Source organism: Festucalex cinctus, chromosome 16, assembly GCF_051991245.1.
Source record: "Festucalex cinctus isolate MCC-2025b chromosome 16, RoL_Fcin_1.0, whole genome shotgun sequence".
Classification (NCBI taxonomy): domain Eukaryota; kingdom Metazoa; phylum Chordata; class Actinopteri; order Syngnathiformes; family Syngnathidae; genus Festucalex; species Festucalex cinctus.
In genome coordinates, this window is record NC_135426.1 from 14,276,229 (window position 1) to 14,302,222 (window position 25,994).

Here is a 25,994-nt window from a genome sequence, read left to right on the forward strand (position 1 = left end):
GTTGTTGAAAATCATTCCCACAGTGAACTAAATGAGCTCAACATTTTGAACTTCAAGCAGGTCTGACGTAAATCTGTTACATGAATCACTGGGAATGAATGGGGATTTTATTTTTTATTTTTTAGGTGAAAATTGCGGAATTATGGAAAAACTGTACTTTTGATATGAGAGAAGTAATAGTAGAATTTTTGGGGGAGAATCAGTCTATAAATGTGGAAGTGGAAGCACATAAAAAAAGTGAGAAAATAAAGGTGTAGAATAATTTCATTTATTTACTAAAACAAATGTATCTTTGTTATCTATCTAGTATCTATACTGTTACGTATAGTGACAAGCGGTGTCTTTGGGTTTCCAAATATGATTTATTACAAAAACAAGACAAAACAATACATTAGAATTCCACATAAAGAGAACAAAGTTACTCCTTGCGTCTTGGTCACCGGTGCAAACCCGACCGGGAACCCACCATCGAAATCACGAGACCTTTTTGGTCCTGGAAAGCGAATATCGAACTGGTCACTTTATGGCTCGGCAGTCCTTGGGTGCCTTTCGGGATCTGTGAGGGTCTCAGATTGAGAGAAGTTGTGTTTTGCAGTGCGTTACTCTTTGGAGAAAAAAATGAAAGCAGGATGGAGGAAGGGCAGTATGGCTTTTGTATGTCTTTGAGTCCTTCAGTCACACTCCGATTGCACAGTCCGCTCCAAGTAACATTACATATTGTATAGAGTTTTTTCAATCTGTGTGGCATCTCTTCATGACACCATCCAAAGGCAGTGACAAGTTTGTAGGCTATTATAGTTCCAGATGCAAAATATGTGTCTCAAATGGAGCTTTCTTCACATGGAGCAAGGGGTGCTGGTGATTTAAACATGGGGAAGTTGGCAAATTCTTCCTCTAGTCCCGTCATCCCTTCACCCAGGCCCTCATCCATTTCAGCCCCCTCAAGTGACTCCTTCTCCCCGCCCTCGGAACCTCCCCCCTCCCTTCTGGCAGTCCCTCCGTCCAGAACGTCTACAGATAAAATGTTGTAGTTAGCATACGAAGTAGTGTTCCCGCCTCCGTTTCTGGCTTTGCCGCCGGCTGTTGTGGCCCTCACACTGTTGCCGTGGCGACTGCCGTTTCCCTGCTTCCGGACTTGGCTGGTATCGGCGGCCGTGGCCGCGATCCCGTTGCATTTCTCCGTCAAACACAACCCTGGTTGCGGGGCGTCGGAGGAGGAGCCCAGCAAGTTCCGCCCCACCCCTTCCCGCAGACCGCCGGCATTCCGACGTTTGGCAAAGTGGAAGAGCATCACCCCGAAAAGCAACCCCGCAAAGAAAAAGAGGACATAGAAGGCAACCACGTGACGGGTGCATCCCGCCACGGATCCCGCAGTGCTGGGGCCCTCGAGGGTCAGGTGATAGGCCGCTCGACGGCAAGGAGTGGGGTCATGGATTTGGCCTTCCTGTTTAGGGAAGAGAGACTTTTGTGATTGACTGGAGGATTCGTAGCATCTCTGTATGTATCTTTTGTGTGTAATATGAATCTATCTATTAGGGTGTCAGAATTAGTGCATTAATTTTGAGTTAATTTAAAGTTCCTTTTACACTACTACTGTCATTTTTTTAATGCACAATTAACCCCTTATCATACGAGCAATTTTGCCGAAAATGCTTTAAAAAAAGTTGCATTCAAATTAAGATTGAAGCTGTTCCTGAACCATTTAGAGTATCGGCATAGTTTATAATTTTTTTTTTTAAGAATGTTTGCCCGCCAGAGACCATCTGAATTTTAAGGGGTTAATTAATGAACGCGACTTATTTGGAACTCCTGTACTGGGGGAATTCCACTCTCAACGCAGAAGACATGTCCACGTCATAATTTAGTAGTAATAAATTAAATAATAATGCATATATGTTTGGAGACTGGGGTCAAGTTGTATTTTATAATTTTAAAAATGTGCAGAATTTTACAAGTTGCTTCATGTTAAAGATTAGGTAGCTCTTAATATGAAGAAAAATCCAATGAGCTGTCACCAATGTCTTACAAATGCAATTATGCCATCTAGTGGCAATAAAATTACCTCAGCACAAATCGATATCACAGTTGTTTTTTTACAGTACAGCACATCTTTTTAATTTCAACTCAATTTTATGAATTATGAATTTACTGCATCAATGACTAAAAGATGCAGCCATATTTCTATTAGTTTAGCTTTTTTTTTTAACTTTATGTAAACAAGAGTATGAAATTTTAGAAAAAAAAATACTTTATTGTACATTTAGAACAGATTTAAAATTTTAGATTAATCGTAAGTTAACTGCAGTTAATTACGATTTAAAAACTTTACTCGCACCCCTAGTATCAATGATTGTGTTTACATTTTCTATCATGGTACCTGGCATGTGCAGATGTAACTTCCCAATCCGTCTCTGGTGACGGTCACCTCCAGGTCCGGGTGGCGCAGCTTGGTGAGACTGTTGTGGGGGTGCTCCCAGCTACAGGGCCTGGGAGACAGCTGAGCACATGGCAACAGGAGACGCAGACCCAGGGACACGTGCAGCTCCTTGATGGGCGGAGAACAGCGCTCTGGGGCCAGAGAATTGTATGGAAAGGAAATAAGCACTCGAGCTTTAAATAAAATGGGAATGATTTTTGGTTTTTAAACAGTTTGTGACAAATATACCTTCCTGGGTGTCACATTTCCTTAATGCTTCTTCTATTATGTCCCCACTGCCAGGCCTGAACCCACATATGACACACATACATATCATTAGCCTGACATATTAGTGAGGCAGGATCTCGATAGTGACTGGCCATACTTACGCCACTGTGGATCGAACGCAGCGTTCCTTGCTGCCATCCCACTCGCAGCCCAGTTCTCGGAACTGGCCGCACAATTTACAGCTCAAATAGAGCGTGCATTCTTCAGACTGGATGCGAGCTAGAGACAGCGGGCTGCCCACCACCACCCAACCCTGACAAAACAGGAAACGGCAGGAAACCAGCCAGTTGATTAGCGCATTACATGCAGTGTGCGTGCTGGTGAAGATACACGCACGCCGCTTACTTGGTGCAGCAAAATATTGTTGACCGGTTCTGTCGGCTCAAATAAAGGAATCTCGCGGAGTAAAGTGGCATTCTCGCCTATTACCGCCATCTGATGGAGCTCTCCATAGTCTGGTGAGGCAACAAGCATGAACTCATCTCTACATTTCTATTTTTCTGAAATATTGAGAGCTTTTACCTGTCCCAAGGTGCAGCATTGCTTCTCCTTGGCCCTCTCTGCGGCCTATCAGCGTGACGGCCAGCTTGGTGTACGCGACTCTTCTGACCAGTAGGGGCGCTGCGTCGACACTCTGCTGCATGAGGGGGTGATTCCTCACGTACGCCAACAGGTTGTCAGGCATTTTCAGGGAGGAGTCGAAGCCCTCTGACTTCAGCGCATTATTCAGACACTTTAAATGTTGGGGGAGGTAAGAAAAGACCATGAGACATTTCAAGTGAGTGTCATGTGATGACAAGAATTGGCCAATATCCATCCAGCCATCCATTAGTGATATTGCATGGTGGTTTGTTTGATTATGGGTGTCAGGTGATTTATTTTTTAAATCATACTTAATCACATGACTTCAATAGGTAACTCGTGATTAATTGCAAATTTTATATCTATTCTAAATGGACAATAAAATACTTGGTTCTAGGTTTGCATACCCAACATAAAAGTGTGGGGTGGAATGTTTAATAGAAATACGGCTGCATCTGTTAGTCATTGATACAGTAATTTCATTTAAAAAAATCATAAAATTGAGTTAAAATTAAAAAGATGTACTGTACTGTAAAAAACGAGTAATAATGATTTGTGTTGGTCATTTTTCTGCCACTAGATGGTATAATTGCATATGTAAGACCTTGGTGACCACTCAGTGCATTTTTCTTTTCACGTTATGAGATATATAATCTTTAACAGGAAGTAACTTGTAAAATTCTGTACAGTTTTAAAATGATAAAATACAACTTGACCCCAGTTTCCACAAATATATGCATTATTATTGTGGCAATGCTAAAGCATTCCCACATATGTTATTGTAATTTTTATTCTCCACACTTTTTTGCCGCGTAACTCCCACATAATACTTCCAATTTACATTGTTTAAATTTCAACTAGCTTCAAAAATTCACGCCTCCCGGGGTACATATCGTCTGATTCCACATTACTTACAGTATTTGCACAATTTAACATTTAATATAAACTTTTCCCCATTCATTTTCAATGGGACAGACATTGAACTTTTTGTAAGTACACTTTCCACGCCCACTTCCATACATACAACTTATCATCATTACCAGATGTCTTACACTGGATGTCTTACAAGGAACTTAAAATTAACACACTAATTGTAGACACCCCTAAAAATAATAACAGCTGGATTACATTATGTGGCTAGGTCAGTACCTGGCCAGGCCTCGGCGAGCCCACCGGTGTGGGCGTATCGACTTTGTCATTGCGCTTCTTGAAGGGGCCGTTCATTGCACTGATGATGTCTGACACACTGAAAACACACACCGCTGACTGCTCGGGATCCCTAGAGCACAAAATCAGAATCGTTGTTATTAGCCAAATACGAGGACTTTGTCTTCACAGTCACAGCCCGTCCAAGAAGCATATAAATAACATTGACCAACTCTGCCCCTTTAAAAGGGTGGGGGCACCCCCGTTCAGCTTACCACTGTGTGGTGAAAAGTCCATAGAAGTGTGTGCTGAGGGCTTCTTGGGGTGAATGTCGCAATGTGAAAACGTCCACCAAAACGTCGAAACGCTGATGTTGGAGTTTGTCCTCACACACCAGTGCCGCCTTGAGAAAGGTGGTCCAATGCTGTTGCAGGGTCCTGAGACCTCCCACGTCAGACTGAAAGCAAGCAAAATGTAACAATTGAATGCTGCTTCTTATGGTGTGCTCACTTTGGCCAGCTGGGGGCAGTATAAATATTCATACTGCATGTCCTGCTGAGAACTCAAGTGGAATTCGAAATTAACGGTGTGAGACGCATCAACTCCTCTCTCAGCCCACCTATGCAGCACTAATATTTGTTGATCTACACAGAGGATCAAGAATATATAAATGAGAATATACTGTTGTATTATGTGTCTACCAATGTTATTATAGGTAACAAGAACTAATAAAAAAATAAAAAAATAAAAAAATTGAATAAATACACAATGAAATAAAAATAAAAATGAGAATGTTTTCTAAAAAATGAAAATTAACTCAAACGTTATCTTAGATTTATAAAACTAAAACTATGACAGTGAAACTGTTCTTTGTTTTCGTCACTCAAAAAATATACCAAACTAAAACTAATACTAAAACAAAACATTTTTGAAAAAGTAAAAACAAATAAAAACTAACAAAGGCACGCTAAAAATTATTTATAATAAACAGAATTAAAAAAAAAAAAAAAAAAACGGAAACATGAAATAAAAACTAACTATAATGAAAAATCCTTAACTATTATAACCCTACTGTCCACAACATAGATGCTAATTAGTATTAAGCTAGCGAACTAAAAGGCTATATGGTATATCAAGTACATAGAGTAAAGTAAGCGCTCACAAGCCAAGTGCCAGGAATTCATTCACACCAAGAATCGATAAAACCCAAGTTGGATCCTCACCTTGCACACTCGTGCCACTCTGGGCACTCGAACTTTGGAATAGAAGTTGTACTCCATAGCTGCCTCATTGAAAAAGAAGTAAATCCTGTCATCCTCTCCCGTCACGTTGCTGTCAGCCGACAGCTCCACGACAGCTGAGCTCACAAAGTCGGGCTCTGCATGGCAAAAAAAAACAAAAACAAAATAAAAACGTACCTTGCATCAGCTAAGCTCTCTGCGTAGGCTCATCTAATTGCACAAAGGCCTCACTCACCATCAAGCCAGTGCACTTTCTGCTCACTTCGGACCTGCTTCTGCTCCGGCCCCGTTGCCCGGGTGATGTCAAACTCCGTCCCGCGGAAGTTGATGGAAGTGGCGGCATACAGGATGTCACCTTAACACATGACAGTAGGGTAAAGAAAGCGGTTTTGCCACCAAAAAGAAAGAAAGAACAAAAAAAAAAAAGACATCACGACTCGCAACTCACCTGTCATAACAGCTGTGAATGGCTTCCTGGGGTCAAAGGGGACCTTCTTCCTCCCTATCTCCGTGGTCACCTGCCCATTGGCATCCCTCTTCAAGGTGAAGGAGGCTATCTCCTACAAGGGTGCCATCGACAGGTTTAATCAAATGACCGAAAAACACAAATATTGACAAAAACACACTCACCAGGAAGGCACACTTTGGGTCGAAGGCGTACGTGCCACACACGTAGATGTGTCGTCCGTTAGGGTGAAACTCCAAAAGCAGGATGTAGTTCCGGCACTCACCCTGCAGAGAGAGACAAACAACCATCAGTAAGTGCAGATATGACTGGCTCACAGTGGTTGTCATTTTGTTTCGTTTCAAACATACAGGTTCAGCTCAATAAATTATTGGGTGAACTTGAGATTTTAGGACTTGATTGTAAAGGATCCAAATTTTGTGTTTTTTAAAATCACTCTCAGAACTTAGAAGGCAGCCATTTTGTCACTTGCTGTCGAGTGAAAATGACATCAAAGTTGCTGATGTCTCAGCTAACAACCAATCACAGCTCAGCTTCAGGAGACAAGTGAGATGTGATTGGTCGTTGCCTGAGCCCTGAGCAACTGTGATGTCATCTTCAGTCGACAGCAAGTGGCAAAATGGCCGCCCCCTGAGATGGATGAAAATAGCTAGATTTTGCTGCATAACTCATATTCCACAAATGTAATATTAATCAGAATGTATGTTTAGACTAGTGAGGTCACATAGAACATATTATTGTCAAGAAATGTGGTTGACGTTCTCTTTAAAGATATTGGGGCTGGAAAAAAAAAGCTGAAATAGAAAATTAAGAAACTTAGTAACACTGTCAAGTGTCAACATAAGGAATGTAAACTGACTATTCGATAACTGTGGAATGAGTTAATTTGCACATATCTTTGTTAATTTCACCAAGATTTGAAGTTAAAATGCTGTAATACATTCTGTAAAATGTACACAAAATGAAGCAAAAACCACAAATCCGCCATTTCGTAGGAAATAAGAATTTGTGAAATACACAAATCTCTAAGACAGCAGAAATGTAAGTTGTGGTGAGATGGAGAATGACTCAGAAGTTCCTCATTTGTCTCAAACCTCCTCCGTGTCACTTCCCGTCTGTCTTTTGAATATCACGCACACAAAACATCAAGGGTCTCTCACCTCTGTCTTTCCTTTCGTCATACAAGTATTTCTGTTCTCCTGCGGCACGTCCCAAATCACCTAAAACGGGGAAAACCATCAAATTGGAATCCTTTTTACATCACTTCCATCACTCTACGAATTAGTAATTGTTTTAACCACCATGCGAGGTGGATCATTCATCTTGTTGGTGTCCACTGCCACGATGGTATCCCTGGCGCCCAGGAAGAGAACACCTGACGTGGGATCCATCAGGAATGTGCTGAAGTTGGACACAGACCCAAACTCCTGCTGACCCAAAACAGTATCTGTGGGTAAAAAAAAAAAAAAAAATTGTAACCTTATATGTCCAAATATGGTCAATTTCACATTTTTCACAAATTTACGGAAGCGTAGAGCTGCCAGTGTGGAGTAAACATTTTTGGCTGGCGAGTATGTTCGAACATATTCGCGAGTATGTTCGAACATAGTCGCAAATATGTTTGAACATACTCGCAAATACGTTTAAACATACTCACAAATATGTTCATACGTACTTGTAGGCTAAATGCTACAAAGTTAGCATACCTTCCCACAAAAAAAAAAAACGGTGGTCATTCGTAACTTTTACGATTTATTATGTCTGCCATGCATGATTTAGGTTCGCCATGTTCATGTTTTGTCTACTTAATTTTCCAAATGCCTAGAAAATATGGTTTTGTTTTCACTCACGTATCCGCAAATAATACCCCGTGGCATTATGGGATGGTATACTGACTTTGTAGCATGTAGCCTACAAGTACGTTTGAACATATTTGCGACTGTCTTCGAACATATTTGCAAGTATGTTCAAACGTATTTGCGAGTATGTTCGATTTGCGACAATGTTCGAACATATTTGCGAGTATGTTCGAACGTATTTGCTAGTATGTGCGAACATATTTGCGAGTAAGTTCAAACATATTTGCGAGCATGTTCGAACACATTTGCGAGTATGTTCGAACATATTTGCGAGTATGTTCGAACGTATTTGCGAGTATGTTCGAACAGATTTGCGAGTAAGTTAAAAAATATTTGCGAGCATGTTCGAACATATTTGCGAATATGTTCGCACATATTTGCGAGTATGTTCGAACATATTTGCGAGTATGTTCGAACGTATTTGCGAGTATTTTCGAACATATTTGCGAGTAAGTTCAAACATATTTGCGAGCATGTTCGCACATATTTGCGAGTATGTTCGAACATATTTGCGAGTATGTTCGAACGTATTTGCGAGTATGTTCGAACATATTTGCGAGTAAGTTTAAACGTAATTGCAAGTATGTTCGAACGTATTTGCGAGTATGTTCGATAGGGCTGCACGATATTGGAAAAACATGCGATCTGCGATATACTTGCTGAACATAGCGATATCGATACTATTGCGATATTTAACATGTACCGAAAGAAATTACATTTTTATTACCTAATGAAAGAAAAACATTTTTCATGTGGCAAAATAAGCAACCTTGATGTAATCTTAGTTAATTAATTGTAATTATGTCTTGATAATTTTCAACTATTGAATGGCGATGCACATTTTAGTTAGCATATGACTGGTCAAATTCATATAAAAAGCATAAAATTCCATATAAAACTTATTGCATGCCTTTGCGATATGCATATTGCAAGGTCCAATATCGCGATATCGATATTTTTTCGATATATTGTGTATGTTCGAACATATTTGCGAGTACGTTCGAACATATTTGTGAGTATGTTCGTATGTTCTAAGACCTTTGAAAAATATTTTGATACGATGATGAACCACAGTCCTTTTTTATTTTAAGTCGTGAATTCAGAGAACAACAGGATCAGAATAAAGCTATTTGCTGGCAAATTATAAAAATCTACAATTCAATGACAATGACATGCCTTTCCACTGCCCCTCTGTCCTGACAGACACAATCCACCACCACCGAGTCAGTGTGTGTCTGTTCCCATTTGGCAAGAATGTCATTTCTCATTCACCAAGGAGCCATCTGTTCTCCTAAAAGCCACCAGCGCTCGGACGGATCGCAACCAGACACACACGCACACACTCACATGCGCACATTGTCAGGCAGCAATATTGCATATATTGAGCTGCGAGGGAATCGGCAACGAAGAAAATACAAAAGGACCATTGAATAAGCACGATTTGTCTTTCCTCAACCACTCCATGCACTCGCAATAATGCACAGAGGTGACATGAGTGCTGGTGACAGAAGCCTAAGGCAAGGTCTTCCGGAATGTCTTTTGGAGCCGGTCCTCAAACTGCGAAACTTCCCCCTCGACCACACTCCTCAGGCGACACCGTCTGCCCTTTAACTAAAAGCTTCGCTTTTGACAATATGAGAGTTAAAGCAACAATATGCAGCAATATAAGGTATAAATAAGGGAGGACTAGCTGGGTCATCTTCAAAAATCACACCCCTTACTTTGAAGAAGTGACTGCTGAATGAATAAATGAATCAGTAGTCTTAAAATATAAACATTCGCTTCCCTGGCATGAATCATTCATTCATCATACATTAAACATGACTCGGGCAAGCAGGAAGTCGACACTCGTGTGTACAGTTGTGCCTTGAGAGTGGCATTTTTTCCAAATTAAAAACACATTACAACTATTTTTGGCGACGCTGCAATGGATTACTGGCATTTTCATTCATTTCAATTGAAGCTTACAATTTGAGATAATCAACCCATGCAGAGTGTGGTTCTGTCTGCAGGGCATCACAGGCCTGGACCAAGCAGGAAGTGATCATTATACAGCCTGCCTGCTTCACGCGTCAATCAAGAGTGACGGGTTGGAGACAGGAGAGTTAGAGTCGCTCACACATGCACTAGAAACACACGCACGAACCCTGAGGTGAGACAGGACACAGCTGTGAGACCCGACACGTATATGCTGCTTCCCCTGTAGCAGAACTCAATAGAATATACAGTACTTTATAATACCTCAGCACACATTACGACTAGTGTTGTCCTGATACCATTTTTTGACCCCCGATACCGATACCTAGTTGGTTTGTTTTTTTGTTTTTAAACATGAAAAAGCTGCCCTGCCATTGGTTCAGGGAATTTAGGGGCCAATAGGATATGCAGTGAACACGTCCCACATCATTGAATGTCGTGCACAAGCAAGACAAAAGATGCTGCATCCAAAGACACTATTAGTGTCAGAAATATTTCTTGCCGATACCACTGTTTTAATGCAGTATCGGGGCCTCTCACGATACTGGTATCGGAACAACACTAATTACGACCCAGATTAATGACACAAGTCGGCCCAAACATGACATGGGGAAAGTAAAGAAATTAATTGTGGACAAACATAATGCGCATGAATAAATACTGAAGGATGAAGTACTGTAACAGTCAAATATTCTGAATATTTTTTTTATTGTTGTAAGTCTTAAGGGAGCAATAAATAATTGATTTTATTCATTATATAATATATATATATATATATATAATCAAGTTATCAGAATTTTACTTAATATTGGAATCTCCATGGGCTAAAAACTAAAATAAAATCCATATTGGTTGGGCCCTAGTTATAATTATATATCATTAGAAATTAATGATATTCAGTGACCATAATTATTTCTCATAATACTTTTTTTTTTCTTTCTTTTTTTTTTTTCTTTTAACATATAACCGCAAGAGCGGAAACATTTCAAAACTTAAAAAGTGCAAACTGTATTAAAGTGTGCACTTAAAACAAACGCGCCCAAAACAGGAAGTCACAATTTACAATCCAAATTTCAAAAATAAAATACAGGCATTACTCCTGTGTAAAATATGATTGTGATTATTTACAATTGGGAAACTGCTAAACACTTAACAATTAAATTTTTATCAATATCACATTTTCAAATGATCACTACAACTCTTGAGTCCTTACGTTAGCAGTAAGCGGATGACAAGGTCAAGAATGAGAGTGCTCTTCCCTGTACTGTATTTTCATTTTCACCTAGCAAATCCCAGCTTCCAACCTCGCCTGTCATTTTCCGCTTCCCAATTCCTCCTCCTCCCCCGACTCTCTACTCTCTCCAGGCCAGCGGGCGACTGGCTCGCGCTGATAAGCAGTAGCGCTACTAATCAGGCTTGCCCTAAATTCACCCATGCCCGCCAGAATTGTGTGCGCGCGCGCGTGTGGGAGCCTGCAGCGGCCCTCGCGAGGGAGGTACGTGTATATAACGTGTACTCGTGCGTGACCAAGTTTCTCAGTGAATGACAATCCTGCTACTTGTGTCTTTATAGTACGACCGCCCCCTGTTGTGAAATAAAGACATCTGCTGAGATAAATGTGTAGCTTAAAGAATATTTACAGTGTCGACCTTTCACCTCAACATTACCGCTATGTTTTAATTAAATGTCACGCAGTTTACACGAGAGATGCCAGAAGGACTTCATCAGTCTTGACCGAATGAAGTCAAGGGGGATTAACGGCCGTATTATTTCCAGTGTCGAGCTTTGGGTGATAGATGAGGCGATGAAAAAAATTCAAAATAGGTGCTGTACTTCAACAGATGCCAGGGAAAAAACAACAACAACAAAAAGTTACAGTGCAAACTAATAACTCAGCATTATAAATACTTGAAGGTCCTGCTAAAACAACAAAAAGGAAAAAAAAAAACATCACTGAAAAGGCAGAGAGCAACGAGGGCCTGGAAAGATGCACAAGTTTAATGTCTCTGAGTCAGAGGCAATAGGAGGGGGACATATATTACACACATACATATATATACATAGAGTATCTCATAAAAGTAATAACACCCCTCACATTTCTCAACTCAACTGAACATTATTTATAAAGCAGTTTAGAACAAGCATTGTTGTATTCACTTTTTTTTAAGCTTTTTTTTTTTTTTAACAAGGCTTGGAAGTTTGCTTGGGGTCATGATCATGCTAGAAACTGTGACACACAATCTTTCTTTCCGTTGCCGATGAGTCGCCAATGTGTCAAATTGCGACAGCATAGCGCCAACTACTGGCGAGGAGGACTTAATGTCAGATTTTAGGTGTATGGGGAGAGATTTGTCTCAAAATTATTCACACAAATAGATATATATGATTTCCCCGTGTTTTTGTGCTCCACAAATATATCCATAACTTTCATATAAATATAGAAAAAATTAGGGCGCTATTTTGTTTCCCGACTTGTGTTAAATAAACACATAATAGAAGATCAAATAAAGGCTCCTTTTCCGTTTTTCAATTCCCGATTTTAAACGAGAAACGGGAGACAGCGCCTTCCTGTTCAATGGAGACAGCAACACTGCCTCCTAGTGGAAGGAGGAGGAATGAGCCTTTAGACACGTGACTATACGAGGATCTTAAAAACATGAAAATCATGAATATATTTCTGTGAATAATTTTGAGATAAATCTCTCTCCATATAGGTATCGGTGGCTAGTATCGGCAGTATGAAGAAGTACCCGATATCTTAAAATAAGGCCAGTTTTGGCCCGATAACGATACCTAGTACAGGTACTCACACATCCCTAACATTTTCTATAAATATACTGTACATATATATATATATATATATATATAAGTATGTGTGTGTATTTATAGCTTTATAACGTATGTGTATGTTTTATTACAAAAAAAAAATACTACCAATCAAATTGCATTAGAAAGATGCCGATGCACTGTGTGAACTTGAAGAATCCCTGGAGAGAGTGTGACACAAACACAGTCACGTCAGAGATAAACACATATTGCATGAGAGTATGTTCCTGCACGTGTTATGTCATGACTCCCTGGCCCGGAATCATCGTCTCCCTCTGCGTCTACTTGAAACACCCCGAGAGCCACACCTCTTTTACACTTGCGCACACACAGACATGCGTTCGCGCATGAATAAAACATGTGCCTGGAGATCAGGGTTTGCGTCTGCATGCGTGATCATCTGTCACACACAATAGATCAGCGCAGACGTGAGGGCCCTCAAATACGATTGCGTGCTTTTATTTATTCATCGGCTGCATGGCGCACAGTCCTGCGTGAGGGTGGTAAAAGTACTCACATTCTGTAGTCGAGTACAGATACTTGTGACTTCATTTGGAGGGAGGTCAAAAGGGCATTTCCCACGATGCCCCATCTACGTTTTTCTGTGATGTCATCGACACCCTGCACTACGAGGGGAGGTAAAAGAAGGCGTGGCTTTGCCTTCCTGGCCTGGAGGCCTCGAACAGGACAAAGCTCCTTGATGGCCTTCTTTTGTAAACATATGCACGTCTGCCGTCTTTTATGAACTCCACTCTGCTGTCTTCGTCATCAAGTCATCGTTTATGAGAACACTTGCCAACCCCCCAAGTGCAATCTGCCCACTCTCACTTTCCCATCAGTGACATAAAACTGCACGACCTGTCTCGCAAGTGTGTGTAGGCGAGCGCATGACACTATGAGGAGTCGGCCTACGCAACTAAAAGTGGGTCGCCAAGTGGGGCCGAACATCATTCACAAGCATGTGGCAGTGCAGCGAGACTTGATTAGGAGGTGGAAATTAACAGAGCCGGTTGGAGATACAACGTGACTAAATAAATGTTTATAATTGCCTATATTCAAGCCGTAAATAAATATGCCACAAACTATGAACCTAAAACAAAGTATCTAGGGCTACAACTAACGATTATTTTAGTAATCGATATAAATTTCCATCCCTGTTTTTCAAAAACAAGACATTATTTGAAATTTACAGTGCACAAAGACTAATTATGATTCAGTTGCGGGTTTGGTCTGTAATGTGAGGAAAACAGGAAGTAAAAGCTTTTATTTTTTTTTTATTTTTATTTTACTAAAAAACAACCAGTCTGCATTCATTCCAGTCTTATTATGGTATTCTATTGTTTTATTGCAATGCTCTTATTTGTTTTATCTTGATTTTGTATTGCTATGTGATGTGTATTTTAATGTATTTATAGGGGACTACAGATGCAAATTAGCAACCGCTGCTAGAATCTGGCATATTTACAAATTTTGTTGTTCATTAATGTGCATTGTCCCTTTCAAATAAAATAAAATGAAATGAAAATGAAATGAAGGATGACAGAAATTTTCGGAGATTTGGACCATTTAAAAAAAAAAAAAAAAAAAAAAAAAAAAGATATAAAAACAATTATTCATTTATCAAAACATAATTATTAATTTCATAATCGATTAGTTACAATGTTAAATTAGTTACAAAGTTAAAATGCAGTTGAAGTAAGAATCATCACCTTGGAGTTTTTAGAAAAGTCATTTTAGCTTAATGCTAACAACAAACAATGCAAAACTCAATTGACACGCTCACAAATAACATTTGTGTCAATGTATATTTGAATGAAATGCATGGAGCAACACCACGTTAAATAATATTATTGCGGCTTATTGAGGAGCTGAGACCATCTCCATGGACACGTACACTATGACTGAATACTGTCCCCAGGTGGCCACGGCATGTTTAACTTCTTTAAATTCTATTTAATTATGTCAATGCAGCGTGATTTTGTTAAAATATATTATTACTGAATGAATTAAACTTAAGGTACAACATGTAAGTACTGTAGTCCTGCATATTTTTAGCAGCGTCAGCATGGGCCCTCACTCTCACAGGATGCTGAGTAACCAACACGTGTGCATTAAGTCCCTCCACATACGCTAGACCAGAGAGCAAAAAAATGAAAAAATAAAAAAAAATAAAAAAATAAAAAAAATAATAAAAAAAAATAAAAAAAAATAAAAAAATAAAAAAATAATAAAAAATAAAAAAATAAAAAAAAATAAAAAAATAAAAAAAAAAATAAAAATAAAAAAAAAAAAAAAATAAAAAAATAAAAAAAAATAAAAAAATAAAAAAAAATAAAAAAATAAAAAAAAATAAAAAAATAAAAAAACAGGGCCTTCAGAAAGTATTGAAAGGATGAGTCCTATTTTGCCATCTCTTTGCCCGCGGAGACACGCCCTCCCGAGAGCGTCTGTTCCATTACGTAATCAGATCTGTCATTCATGTGTGAAAGCTGGAGAGCAGGAACTCAAAATAATCTGCACGCACACACGCACTGTTTATTTCCTTCCTCGCAAACAAGATGTTGACCGCCACATATTGCGGCCGTTTCTTTGCGCCACCTCGCAGTGTTGTGACTTCCTCCTCGGCCACTTCTCTCCGTGTTCCTCAGCGCCAAGCGCCCCGTGGGTTGGCGGGGGTGGTCACTCTCGTCTAATAAGCCCCCATCGCCGAGATTAACCACCACCCATGATAAATCTCGCCCCCACGAACCGCTGAGACCAACTGTCTGCTTGATTAAACCTAAAGCGGGAGAGATGCACCTCCCTTTTCATCTCCTCTCGGGCCGACGCGACATCTCATCTCCACTTCAGCTGACATCATTTTACATCAACCTGAGGAACACTAAAGCCTGCTTTGCCCAGCCAGTTTCCAGTTTAAAGACAAGTCCACTAACTTAATGCTAACACTCATTAGCATCTAAGTTGTGGTTTATTAACCCTTTAAGCAACAAGACTGAACACAAACTGTGCTTTTGCATTATGAAAATTACTCATATATTCTTTATCCTCTGCGTAGAACAACATATTAGTGCTAATTCACATTTAATCCTTCCTTATAGAAGGATTTAACATGAGTAATGGGGGGGGGGGGGGGGTGTTACTGTCATGTCTAGGGTCACGCAAGGGTTATGTTTGAGTTCTTGATCTGTTAAATTGGGTTCATGATCAAGAGGTCAAGTGTCTGTTATGGACTGATGTAACAAGTGTCTGTTTTGAACTGATGTAACTAGCATCTAGTTTCAACTGGTTTTAGGCTGATCTGATGTTATGTGATGTCAGGAATCTTTAATCCCTTTAGCTGGTCAACAGCCAATCAGATAATTCCATGTCAGTCCTGTTACACACATATCTAGCCACAACCAATCAGATCGATTCCTTGTCTCTATAAGCCTCCTGAGAAGCGTGTGTCTTTGTCGGATTATTACTTCTGTTACCACTGTCCTCTGTGCAACTCTCTTTGTTTCTCGTCTAGTCAAGTTTGTTCCACGCCTCTCAATGTAAATAAATAGTTAAAATATTATTTGTGTCTGCGCTTTGGGATCCAACCTCCAGCTCATGACAAATATACACATTCAAAGTGATATATTCTTTATCTTCTACGTAGAATGACTAATATTAGTGCCGTACTGATGAGTCGAGAAGAACTTGGTGTAAAATGGTGTAATTAAGGTGTGATAAAGCGCATTACACAGCAACCCATTGGTTCTTAATTGAATAACAAGCATTTCTTCCGCTGTTTGAACAAGGAGAAGCCGCATTTAATCTGCTCTACCCCCTGCTGTCAACAGCGCTAAAAGGCATCAGATCTAAACTTAAAAAAAAATAATAATAAAAACTTGCTCCTCCACCCAAACAAGCGTGTGAGTGTGTGCGCGTGTGTAGTACACACTTGTTCACCACAAAAACAAGTGCAGCTGAGGCCATCCTTGCACAATGTGGAATTCCAGTGTCACAGCATTGTGGGCAAAGTGTCACAACACAGTGTGCGCACACACACACGTGGTAATGTGGTTTGGGTGCAGGAACACACATGATGGGAGGGGCATAGTAAATAATACTCAGATAGAACATGTTGTGCTTGTTAGATCCTCACCTTGTGTGTGTTTTGTTATGTTTACCTGAGGTTGATTAACACAACTAACTGCTTTCTAACCCTGGCTGGCACACACAGGTGAGCATAAGCACAAAGGCGGAGAACTAACAAAAGCTTCCTGCCAGTGCGTGCTGTGTTGACACACAAAAGGCCATCTCCAATGTCTCTGCGTCTCACGCAAGATACACCGCACGTATCCGACACCCATACACGAATACGAGACCTAGAACGACGAGCCCCCGGGCGCTTCACCTTATGTTGTCATCGCCGTCACAATCGTGCGTGTATTGTGCTCACACTAAATGACTCATGGGAAAGTCGGCCCATGGAGTTGATACATCAAACACACTGTGAGTGCAAGTGTCACTGCTTAGTGACAACACATTTTTGACACACAGCTGCATGTGACAGAACAAAGGGAAGCAGCACACCAGGAAATCTGTTGCTCATTATACGGAGAGGAGCGCCGGGTACGCGCTTGCCCTGTCGCTAAGCCATTAACGCTGTTAATCATTTGTCAAACAAGTTCAGGATCAGGATTGAACAGTGCTGCCTATTGTGTGTGCATGAAATGTGTGCAATGACATCATCAAAAGTAGCACACACATCAGGATAGAAGGCTTACTTTAACGGACATCATGTTGCAAACTAAAAGCCTATTAGTGGCCGCCACGCCCAGAAATTAACTCTTAAATCCACACGCACGCGCGCGCACACACAGCATGCCATGAGCTAACCCATATGTTTAGGGAGATAAATCCACATCACCCCAAAGTGTAACGCATTAGCTACTATACATCCCTCACGCTTAAGACAGGCTTGCAAAATAACACAAACAGATCCATTAGCAGATTGTTATGCATTCATTTTTTAGTGTATGTAAAGTTTACTCAAAAAATGGATGGATGGATGGATGGATGGATGGATGGATGGATGGATGGATGGATGGATGGATGGATGGATGGATGGATGGATGGATGGATGGATGGAAAATTGTTCAAGCAATGTGGTTGTGTACGTTGAAACCGGGAAAAATGGATGCTACTTCTTCAAACATCTCTCATATTAGAGAGTACAGATACTTGGTATCGATCTCGGGTCGATACCTGGCCTTATTTCAAGGTATCGGTACTCGTGACAGTCTTGAGGCCATTTTACGATCAGAAAACAGTAATTAGAGGAATAGAAAAAAATGGCATTAATTTCACAATCTTAATCTTAAATGCCATATTGGGGAAAAAAAAGGTCTCTTTAAAATTATGTGGTTTTTTTTTTTTATTTGTTTGTAAATGTTATTTATCAAAAGTACTAGTGTACTGGTTCTTAGTACTCAAAATGAACAGTTATTGTTTTTTAGGGGAAATTTATTGGGATGCGAAAGTACCGATACCAGATATCGGTAAATGAACAACACCAGGCCATATTTCACTTGACAGTGGCCGACACTAGTATCAGCTACCCTCTTGTGGCTGTTTTACGATCAGGAACTAGAAATTAAAATAAAAAATTGCCATTTGTTTCATGCAATGTTATGGGAAAATGCTATGTTGAGATATACTGTATAAGTCTTTCTTTAAAAATATCTATCATTGTTTTAGGGAGAAAAGTTATGTATCAAAAATACTAGTGGTATTGGTACTTGAGTCGGTATCGGTGGAAATATATACACTTAAGAGTCTCTGGTGGCTTTTCCACGATGTGACAACGAGGCACTCTAAAGTTAACACACCAACACAACCACACGCTGGCCCCCACACACACCTTTTCTACTTGACATGCGTGCACTCACAGCTAACAATGAGGCACTCTAAAGTGGCTACGCTTGTGGACTATCCGAAGGGAAGATGTTTTCGGGGGGATAGGCATAGCTAAAATTCACTTTACATGGATTTGAATTCAGGTAATGAAATTAACCACCATACGTGACATTTTGCCCTCCACAAACGTCTCATACATCTGAGACATTCATTATCAAAGAAGATGAATCCATGCTTGTAATGTACACCACCTAACCTCGCGTTGCATCCGTTGTGAGTCATCACGACAAGAAGCATTTTAATCTCATCAGGACTGATGAGATTCCATTTGGGTCAATGGAGTCGTGGAAAATTAGAGTTGAAGGGTCGGAAGGGGTTGTTACATAAAAAGCACTTAAACTGATGAGGTTGCTCAAGATGCTCCTTGACGTCACAGTGCCAGCGGGCGGAATATTACTCCAAAGTCAAACACTTGACTATGTTTGGCCCGCAAGTTGCGCGTCTTGTTTTGAAACACGTCAGTGGGGACATGTTTTTAGGACACACACCTGCCTAACATTGCAATGTAAGCGATATGAGTACGCTAATGCCGGAGGCCTACCGCTGCGGCGTCCGGCAAAAATAGAAAATAGGTCTATCCTTGCGGAAGGCTTGCGGCACGCCGCAGGCCTTCCGCAGTTGACACGCAACGCACCCGCAAGCGGTGTAAACTGCACCATTCGAATGAATGGAATATAATTGCTTGAGTCGCCGGACCGCACCGCAACCGCACCGCAACCGCATCCGGTGAAAACCCGGGGTAACACCTAAACAGTGGGGGTGTTCCTACCACCGGTGTTGATCAGAGAAAAGCATTTGAGGCCATTTCTCCCTTGGTGCCTTTCATTTCCATCTGACACTCCAATTAAAAACAACCACAGTAAAGAAAGCATAGTGGGGGGTGGGGGGGTGGGCGGCATGAGGGATTCAGAAGGGGAGGCACAGAATGTGGGTTTTAATGAGAGGTGTGCCCACACATACACACATAAAGACTACTCCTGCTAGCACAACCAGGAATTAACAGACAAAACTCGTTGTTGTTTTTTTGGGTTGTTGTGTTTTTACTTGACTCTACAGTAGCGCTCAGACACAATAGAAAATTTCTATGTGAGCCTGTGCGTGTAACAGGGAATGCTTATGGCTTTTCTTTTGTGTCAGCTTCTGCCAGTTTCCTGTCATTAAGAATTTCCTTACCACCACCAACCACCTATCAACAGCCCTCCAGCCAAAGCACAATAACGCCAGTTTACTGTCGAGGATCCATTACTCAGCGTCGCGGAGCTCCTGCGCTTGGGTGTGTGTGATAGTGCGCTTCGTTGAGCTGCAAATGAGTTCAAGTGCATCTCTGTTTTCTTTCCAAACCGGTTCAGCCAAAGCCGCTCGCGGTTCAGCTGCCAACAGGTTCGACCTGACCAGAGAGGGAAAGCGTGCGCTTGTATCAAGGTGGCGCTTGTCGTAGCGTGCTATACAAAGAGGATGGAAGAGGTCATTTGTCTGGAATTGTTTTGCACAGGCAAAGAGTCAAGAAGAATGAGGCAAATTCAGAATGCAGAAACATCTTGTGTAATTCATCTTTAGCAATATTGAACACTTGTGGCAGGTTTCATGTTTCTGCTTTAGTCATTGCACCATGTTGGACAATCACTGTTCTCCTTTGTGTCACCTTGAGAGCAGTGTTGTGATCCCTGGAGAAGTGGGTAAACCTCTTAAATTTTCACTTTTTTTTTTAAGTAGTCAAGAAAACCATCCCGTTCTAGTCCAAAAGCATCACACTACACCTTAAATCAATAATGTCTCCGAATTGGCTTGAAAAAGATGCTGCACTTTCACAAAGTTAGATTAAAAAAAAAAAAAAAAAAAAAGACGTGCCACCACGCTCTACCGCTTAAGTGTACCTGACTGTGTCTAAATGTCCAAAAATGGCTCTCTATGAATAATAATTGGTTTCAACTTCTATCTGATGAGAGAGCTGCGAAGAGAGCCAGGGGATGCTAGGAAGGAATTTCAATGAGCAGATGATTAATGATTTGGGTGCAATCTTCTGAAACCCGCTGTGGTTCATTGGGAAAAAAAATCAAGACAGTAGATAAATATCAACAAGCGACACAAGATTTACTGGATTTTTGATGAGTAAGTGGGAACAGAGTGAAACGGACGGATGGATGTGGGAGGATGTAGATTAGGATGGGGGAAAAAAATCCCGTGGCAGCAATGGCAGCTTAGCACTCCTTTGACCTTTTGAGCTCTTGTGTTTGAACCGCACACAAAATCAGGCAAGACAAAGAACGATGAAGACCAAAGAACGCCGAGCCACGAAAAATCCCGATCGCTAGAAGGGATCGTGCAGACCGTGCGGCCTTTTCACATCTGACTTGAGGTGACCTTCACGTGGATCCACTCACAGGGACGTGCGATAATGGACAGGGCTTTCTTTAAAATTGTCTGTCATTGTTTTTAATAAACATGGCCAGTATTGGCCCAGAGAACGATACCTGGTCTTGACACTTGCACTTTTTTTTTTTAAACAAATAAATTAAGCTATAGTGTAGCAACGAGGCTAGTTAACACTGCTTGTTTACAATGTTAATGCTAGCTTTGCATTGCTAGCAGCGCTAAAAAAAAAAAAAAAAAAAAGTAAGAAAATAGTACTTTTATTTTTGAATTTTCAATGGTCGAATTGCGATTAGGGAGGGCCACTCAAAGGCCAAATGGAAAAGAAGTCAAGCATGTCAGGAGAAACTAAAACAGGCGCTAAATAAAAATCCTTCAAACTAAACTGGCCTTTTTCAGTATCACGATGATGGGAAAATAATAGGCGGAGGGTAGGAGAAGAATGAGATGCAGGGATGAAAAACACTTCTCTTGTCTTGACATATAAAGCTTCTTTTTATTCCCACTCATGTGACAACACACAATCCACTGTAAGCCCATGTGTGTTTTTCTACCAGCATCCTTCAGCCTGAGTCTTTAGTGTGTCAAAGGCAAAGCACGTCATGAAGAGGATTTACAACTGGACGAAACACTGGACAACAGCATCAAATCTGCCTTATTGCTGCTTGGAATATCTCTCGGTGTCTGTTTTTATTTCGAACCATGGAGCTGAAAGGCACAATTCTTTCAGTGGGACTTAATTCCTCTTTTTTTGTTCCATAAGGAATCACCATCCACGCCCACACAAACACATAGTTCGCCTCTAGCCAAGTGAAAATGTTGGCAAAGAAGCACGCTTAAACAATACATGTTGCATCTCTGGAGCTACTAGAGCGGCTCCTGTTTCAATAGAAAGTTCACTAGGCTGCGCTTGACTATAAACATGGAAAAAAATGATTCTGCGTGGCAGTAGATGGACACCGGATAGCATAAAGAACAACATAATGCCCGTTAATCGTATGTGCCTGGAGCTCAACTGTAAACGGATCCGTGTGGCTGCCACCCTGCTGGGAGCTTGCCGACCCCCCCTTGTGGGTCTGAAACCCTAACGAGTTTCACGTGAGGGGCATTAAAAAGGGCGGCTCATGTAGTGGAAACCACTGGAACAACAGAAACCAGTAAAACCCCATTTAACGCGAGCCTTATATTCCAGACCCACCCGCAAAAATCCGCAGCTGAAACTGTTCTCCCACACCTACTGTTAAAAATACTCGCTTCAAGATGATTATTTGTAACTCTCAATTTAAGTTAGTTGAAAAAACTGACACACAAAACAGAATTAAACATCATCGAATTTAAACAACAAAATATTGTAGTCATAAATTTGTCTAACATAACTCTGCAAGCTAAATGCTAACATATAATGTAAAATCCCAGAGAAGGGGTAACGGAATTAGCATTGGATTTTTGGTAATAGTGAACAAATGCTACTTTAACATAAACGGAGCAACCAGCTACTAGATGCTGTGGCACAACTGTTTACTATGCCAAGTTAGCAGTATAAGTTAGCAGTTCATAGTTTGCTGTCTCACTGCATCTATACTGAAAAAAAAAATGGAAAAAAAAAAGATAGAAAGGAAAAAAAAAACATTTGTTAAAAATCCCATTCATGCACTAGCTCACCCAGAGGCACTCAACAAGCAGACTTGCTAATGGGTGAGCAAGGTAAGAGCCAACCAACTCTAAACTCTAATTGGCTGATCTATTTGTCACTCCACCATTTAAAGCCATACACATCCAAAGTCACAGATACTAGTGTGCAACGTGAGGATGGCAACTCCAGGTAGACAAAAATAAAAATAAAAATAGCTGCACCTCACATTTATATTTTGTATTATGCATAAAGCACACAAAGTAAATGTTCTGCTACTTCCCAGACTCTAAAGTCCCATAAAATGGATTGAGATAACATCACTATTGTCCTCAAACTAGGCAAAACACACACATACAAATACACAACACCTGACCACTCTCTTACCTAACTTGGACTCTGTGACATCACATGTTGTTATTGTTTCTCACTGTGTTTACAGTGACATGATAATACAAGTACAAAAGCAACGCTGAAGACTGCTCAGCGGACACACACAGTGACGCAACAACTTTTCCTCATCACCGCCTCGGGATGTAAATACCATCACATGGCCAAGGCCTTTTTACCCGTGATAACTTGTGATGAATAATTGCGTTTATCACGCAGTTCTCCTCTCATTCTAAGTGTCCTTCCACTTTCCAGAAAACAGGAAGACTGGCAACTGTGCGCTTCTGACCTTGCCGGTCACAACACAAAGAGGGAGCTTGTTTGAGAACTAGGCTTGTCTTGCGATCAGGCTTGCAGTTTTGGTCTCAGTGGCCGATTTGGGATGCTTTATACAATAAAGGTAACAATTACAAGTAAGGATCACTTTAAAAGCCTCTGCTGCTTTTTAACATTATATCCAAGCCTTTGCCCTTTGTGGTGTTTCTGGCCAGTCTGTGCACTGGTTGTTGGTGATAAAGGGCGGCTACATCACCATTTATCATGCCACAATAAAAAGCAGGAGGCAGCATATTGGCGCTGTGCCCCAAGCGTGTAACAGGAGCACTGAAATGCTGAATTCACTTCAGCTTGTTTGCTGTTTTTCCGGATTTCTAACTACACGCTTGCCAGGGACATTATCAAATATACTGCTACAAATCTAAACAGATGCAATACAACTTTGCTATTTGTACATATAAATGATCATTTTATTTACATGTTCATATAATTTCTACTTACCGATAACACTTTTCCAAACTTTCAGGAGGTGACGTTGTGCATTTTGACCTCTAATGTTGAGCCTGAGATACCATATAAGTGAAATGTGTGGAAAGATTGTTAAAAAAAATGCTATGATGTATTTTTGAGTGAGACTTATACCATGCCATGTTTGTGTTTACATTTGTATAAGATTCTGCTGTTTCATATTGGCAAGGACTCAAATGTAAGTACTTATATTCGGTCTGAAATAAGTGATATCGTGCATCCCGAATTTCTAATATTTTGAAAGTGAAGTGAAAATATGTTAACATTTCAAAACAAAAAAATATTGTTCAGCTGTGCCCGTGTCAAAACTTTACAAAGAGTGTTTGTTGCAAGTGCACCTAAAGTGAGTGGACTCGTATTAAAAGATCCACGTCCATTAACAACCGCTTTGCAACCAAGAAAACATCTACTTACATTGCCGTCCGCTCACAGTCGCTGCCCAAGCGGCTCCGGTGAGCAGACAGCTCACCGGAAGCAGGATGAACATCACGCCAGCAGGAGTCATCCGAATTCGGCTCATGTCCCGTCCAAATGTCAGATGGAGGTCCAATCACTTTGGGATATTTATTCCACGTGTGGTGCCTGTTTCAGCTGCGGGGCATCCTCGCGTTGACTCTTGACCACGTTAAGAACAGCACAGGATGATAAAGCCGAGCGCAATTCCTGTTAGAACACTTCGCCCAGAGCTTCTGCCGAATTGCTCGCGTCGGTGCGCTCCGCACAAGCAGCAGCAGGAAGAGTGCACGGTGCACTCATTGCAAAAGTGTCGTTTTGTGTCACCCCGTTAAAACAAGGTGCCGAGCGTTCTCAGTTAACTGCAACAAAAGTAATGCAAAGTGGCGTCATCTCGGTATGCGTCAACATCCTGGACGAGACAGCGAAGAGTCGCGCGTATAGCCACCCGGATCGACGCCAGTCCCACCGGCCGAAGAACGCACATCAATACGCGCGTTTTGTTAACAAAGATGGGAACATCGAATAGAAGACTATAGAAACGGTGTTTGACAGAATGGATTGCGCGCGGGCTGGTGCTCCTGCTCAGCACATGAATGAATGCCTAAAAGGGTATTGGAGACTCCGCCCCCCGGAAAAGGCAACCCGCAACAGGTAAAACGATGACGTAGGAGTCACACATTTATTTCGCATACAATAGTTCTAAAACGTTATTTTTATTTTTATTTTTTACATTTAGCACCATCTAAAAAAAAGCATATAACAATACTCACAGACACTTTGAAAATGAAACAATGTACTTCCCAGCATGTTTGTTGTATTAAGATAAAAGTTGCTCTTTATTTAAGTTAGCATAAGTGGGTTTTTCTATCTTTGAAGATAGAAAAAGTAAAAGAATAAAGAACATTTCAGATGAAAGGGAAGGAGGGCAGTCAGCGTGCAGAGTGACTGCGCCGTGAGCTGTGGCTGAGAGCAGCTCTTTAAATAATTAGACCAATTAGACCTATTAGACCAACTGTAGGTTACTAGGTGATCATTGCCATTTCTTCCTGCTCTTATTTACGTTACATATCTTCTAATGCATCTCAGTGCCCAGCACTTTCTTGCTGTCGTTGATAAAGAGGCCGACAACTCAGAGGTTTATTTTGAAGGTCTGAATTTTGACAGGGTGTGTTACATATATTTTGCCATAGAGCATTGAATTTAGTTGAAAATGTCCCCTGACCTCACTTTCCACCTCCTTTGCTATATTTATAAAACTCCTCAAAATTGCACCTCAGTTTAGCCAATGGGACAAGGATCCCAAAAGTTTGCCTGGCTCTAATCCTCTAACAATAGCGCCCTTGTGTTGTGAATAGAGCAGGTCGTAACTTTAAACCCAGATAGCCCCTCAAAATTAGATAAGTGCTGAGGTTAAAGCATTTGATTAACAAAATCGTCTTTGAACACATGATTTCTTCTTTCACAAAGATTGATGATATCGCAAAATCACAAATATTCTTGATTAAAAAAAATCTCACACAAAGGAATGGTGCTTTTCACTACAGCAGGTAACTTTCTAACCCCTAAAAGACTCATCCAAATGCTGAATATACCA

At 40.7% G+C, this 25,994-nt stretch overlaps 1 protein-coding gene across 2 annotated transcripts; it reads right to left on the reverse strand.

Moving 5' to 3' along the window:
• Positions 1–342: 342 nt before the first annotated feature.
• sema4f (sema domain, immunoglobulin domain (Ig), transmembrane domain (TM) and short cytoplasmic domain, (semaphorin) 4F) lies at positions 343–25,035 on the reverse strand. Of its 2 annotated transcripts, none has more exons than XM_077500397.1 (15): positions 24,359–25,035; positions 7,441–7,586; positions 7,300–7,359; positions 6,304–6,405; positions 6,122–6,233; positions 5,909–6,028; positions 5,656–5,810; positions 4,708–4,889; positions 4,436–4,565; positions 3,227–3,437; positions 3,050–3,159; positions 2,806–2,957; positions 2,666–2,721; positions 2,378–2,568; positions 343–1,444 (listed from the first exon to the last, which is right to left on the reverse strand). In XM_077500397.1, exons 1-15 carry the CDS (start codon positions 24,462–24,464, stop codon positions 821–823), a joined length of 2,457 nt encoding a protein of 818 aa, XP_077356523.1. In that variant the 5' UTR covers positions 24,465–25,035; the 3' UTR covers positions 343–820. The 2 variants fall into 2 exon arrangements, with proteins under 2 accessions (XP_077356523.1, XP_077356524.1); XM_077500398.1 differs by lacking the exon at positions 24,359–25,035 and adding an exon at positions 11,189–11,320.
• Positions 25,036–25,994: the final 959 nt, after the last annotated feature.

Bases quoted from the DNA above. Each gene is read 5' to 3' on its own strand.
- sema4f (XM_077500397.1), bottom strand. From the start codon at position 24,464: ATGAGCCGAATTCGGATGACTCCTGCTGGCGTGATGTTCATCCTGCTT. The intron at 6,029-6,121 runs GTGAGTTGCGAG...TCATGTGTTAAG, and splicing joins ATTCACAGCTGTTATGACAG to GTGACATCCTGTATGCCGCC. The intron at 2,569-2,665 runs GTATATTTGTCA...CTCTGGCCCCAG, and splicing joins GAAATGTGACACCCAGGAAG to AGCGCTGTTCTCCGCCCATC.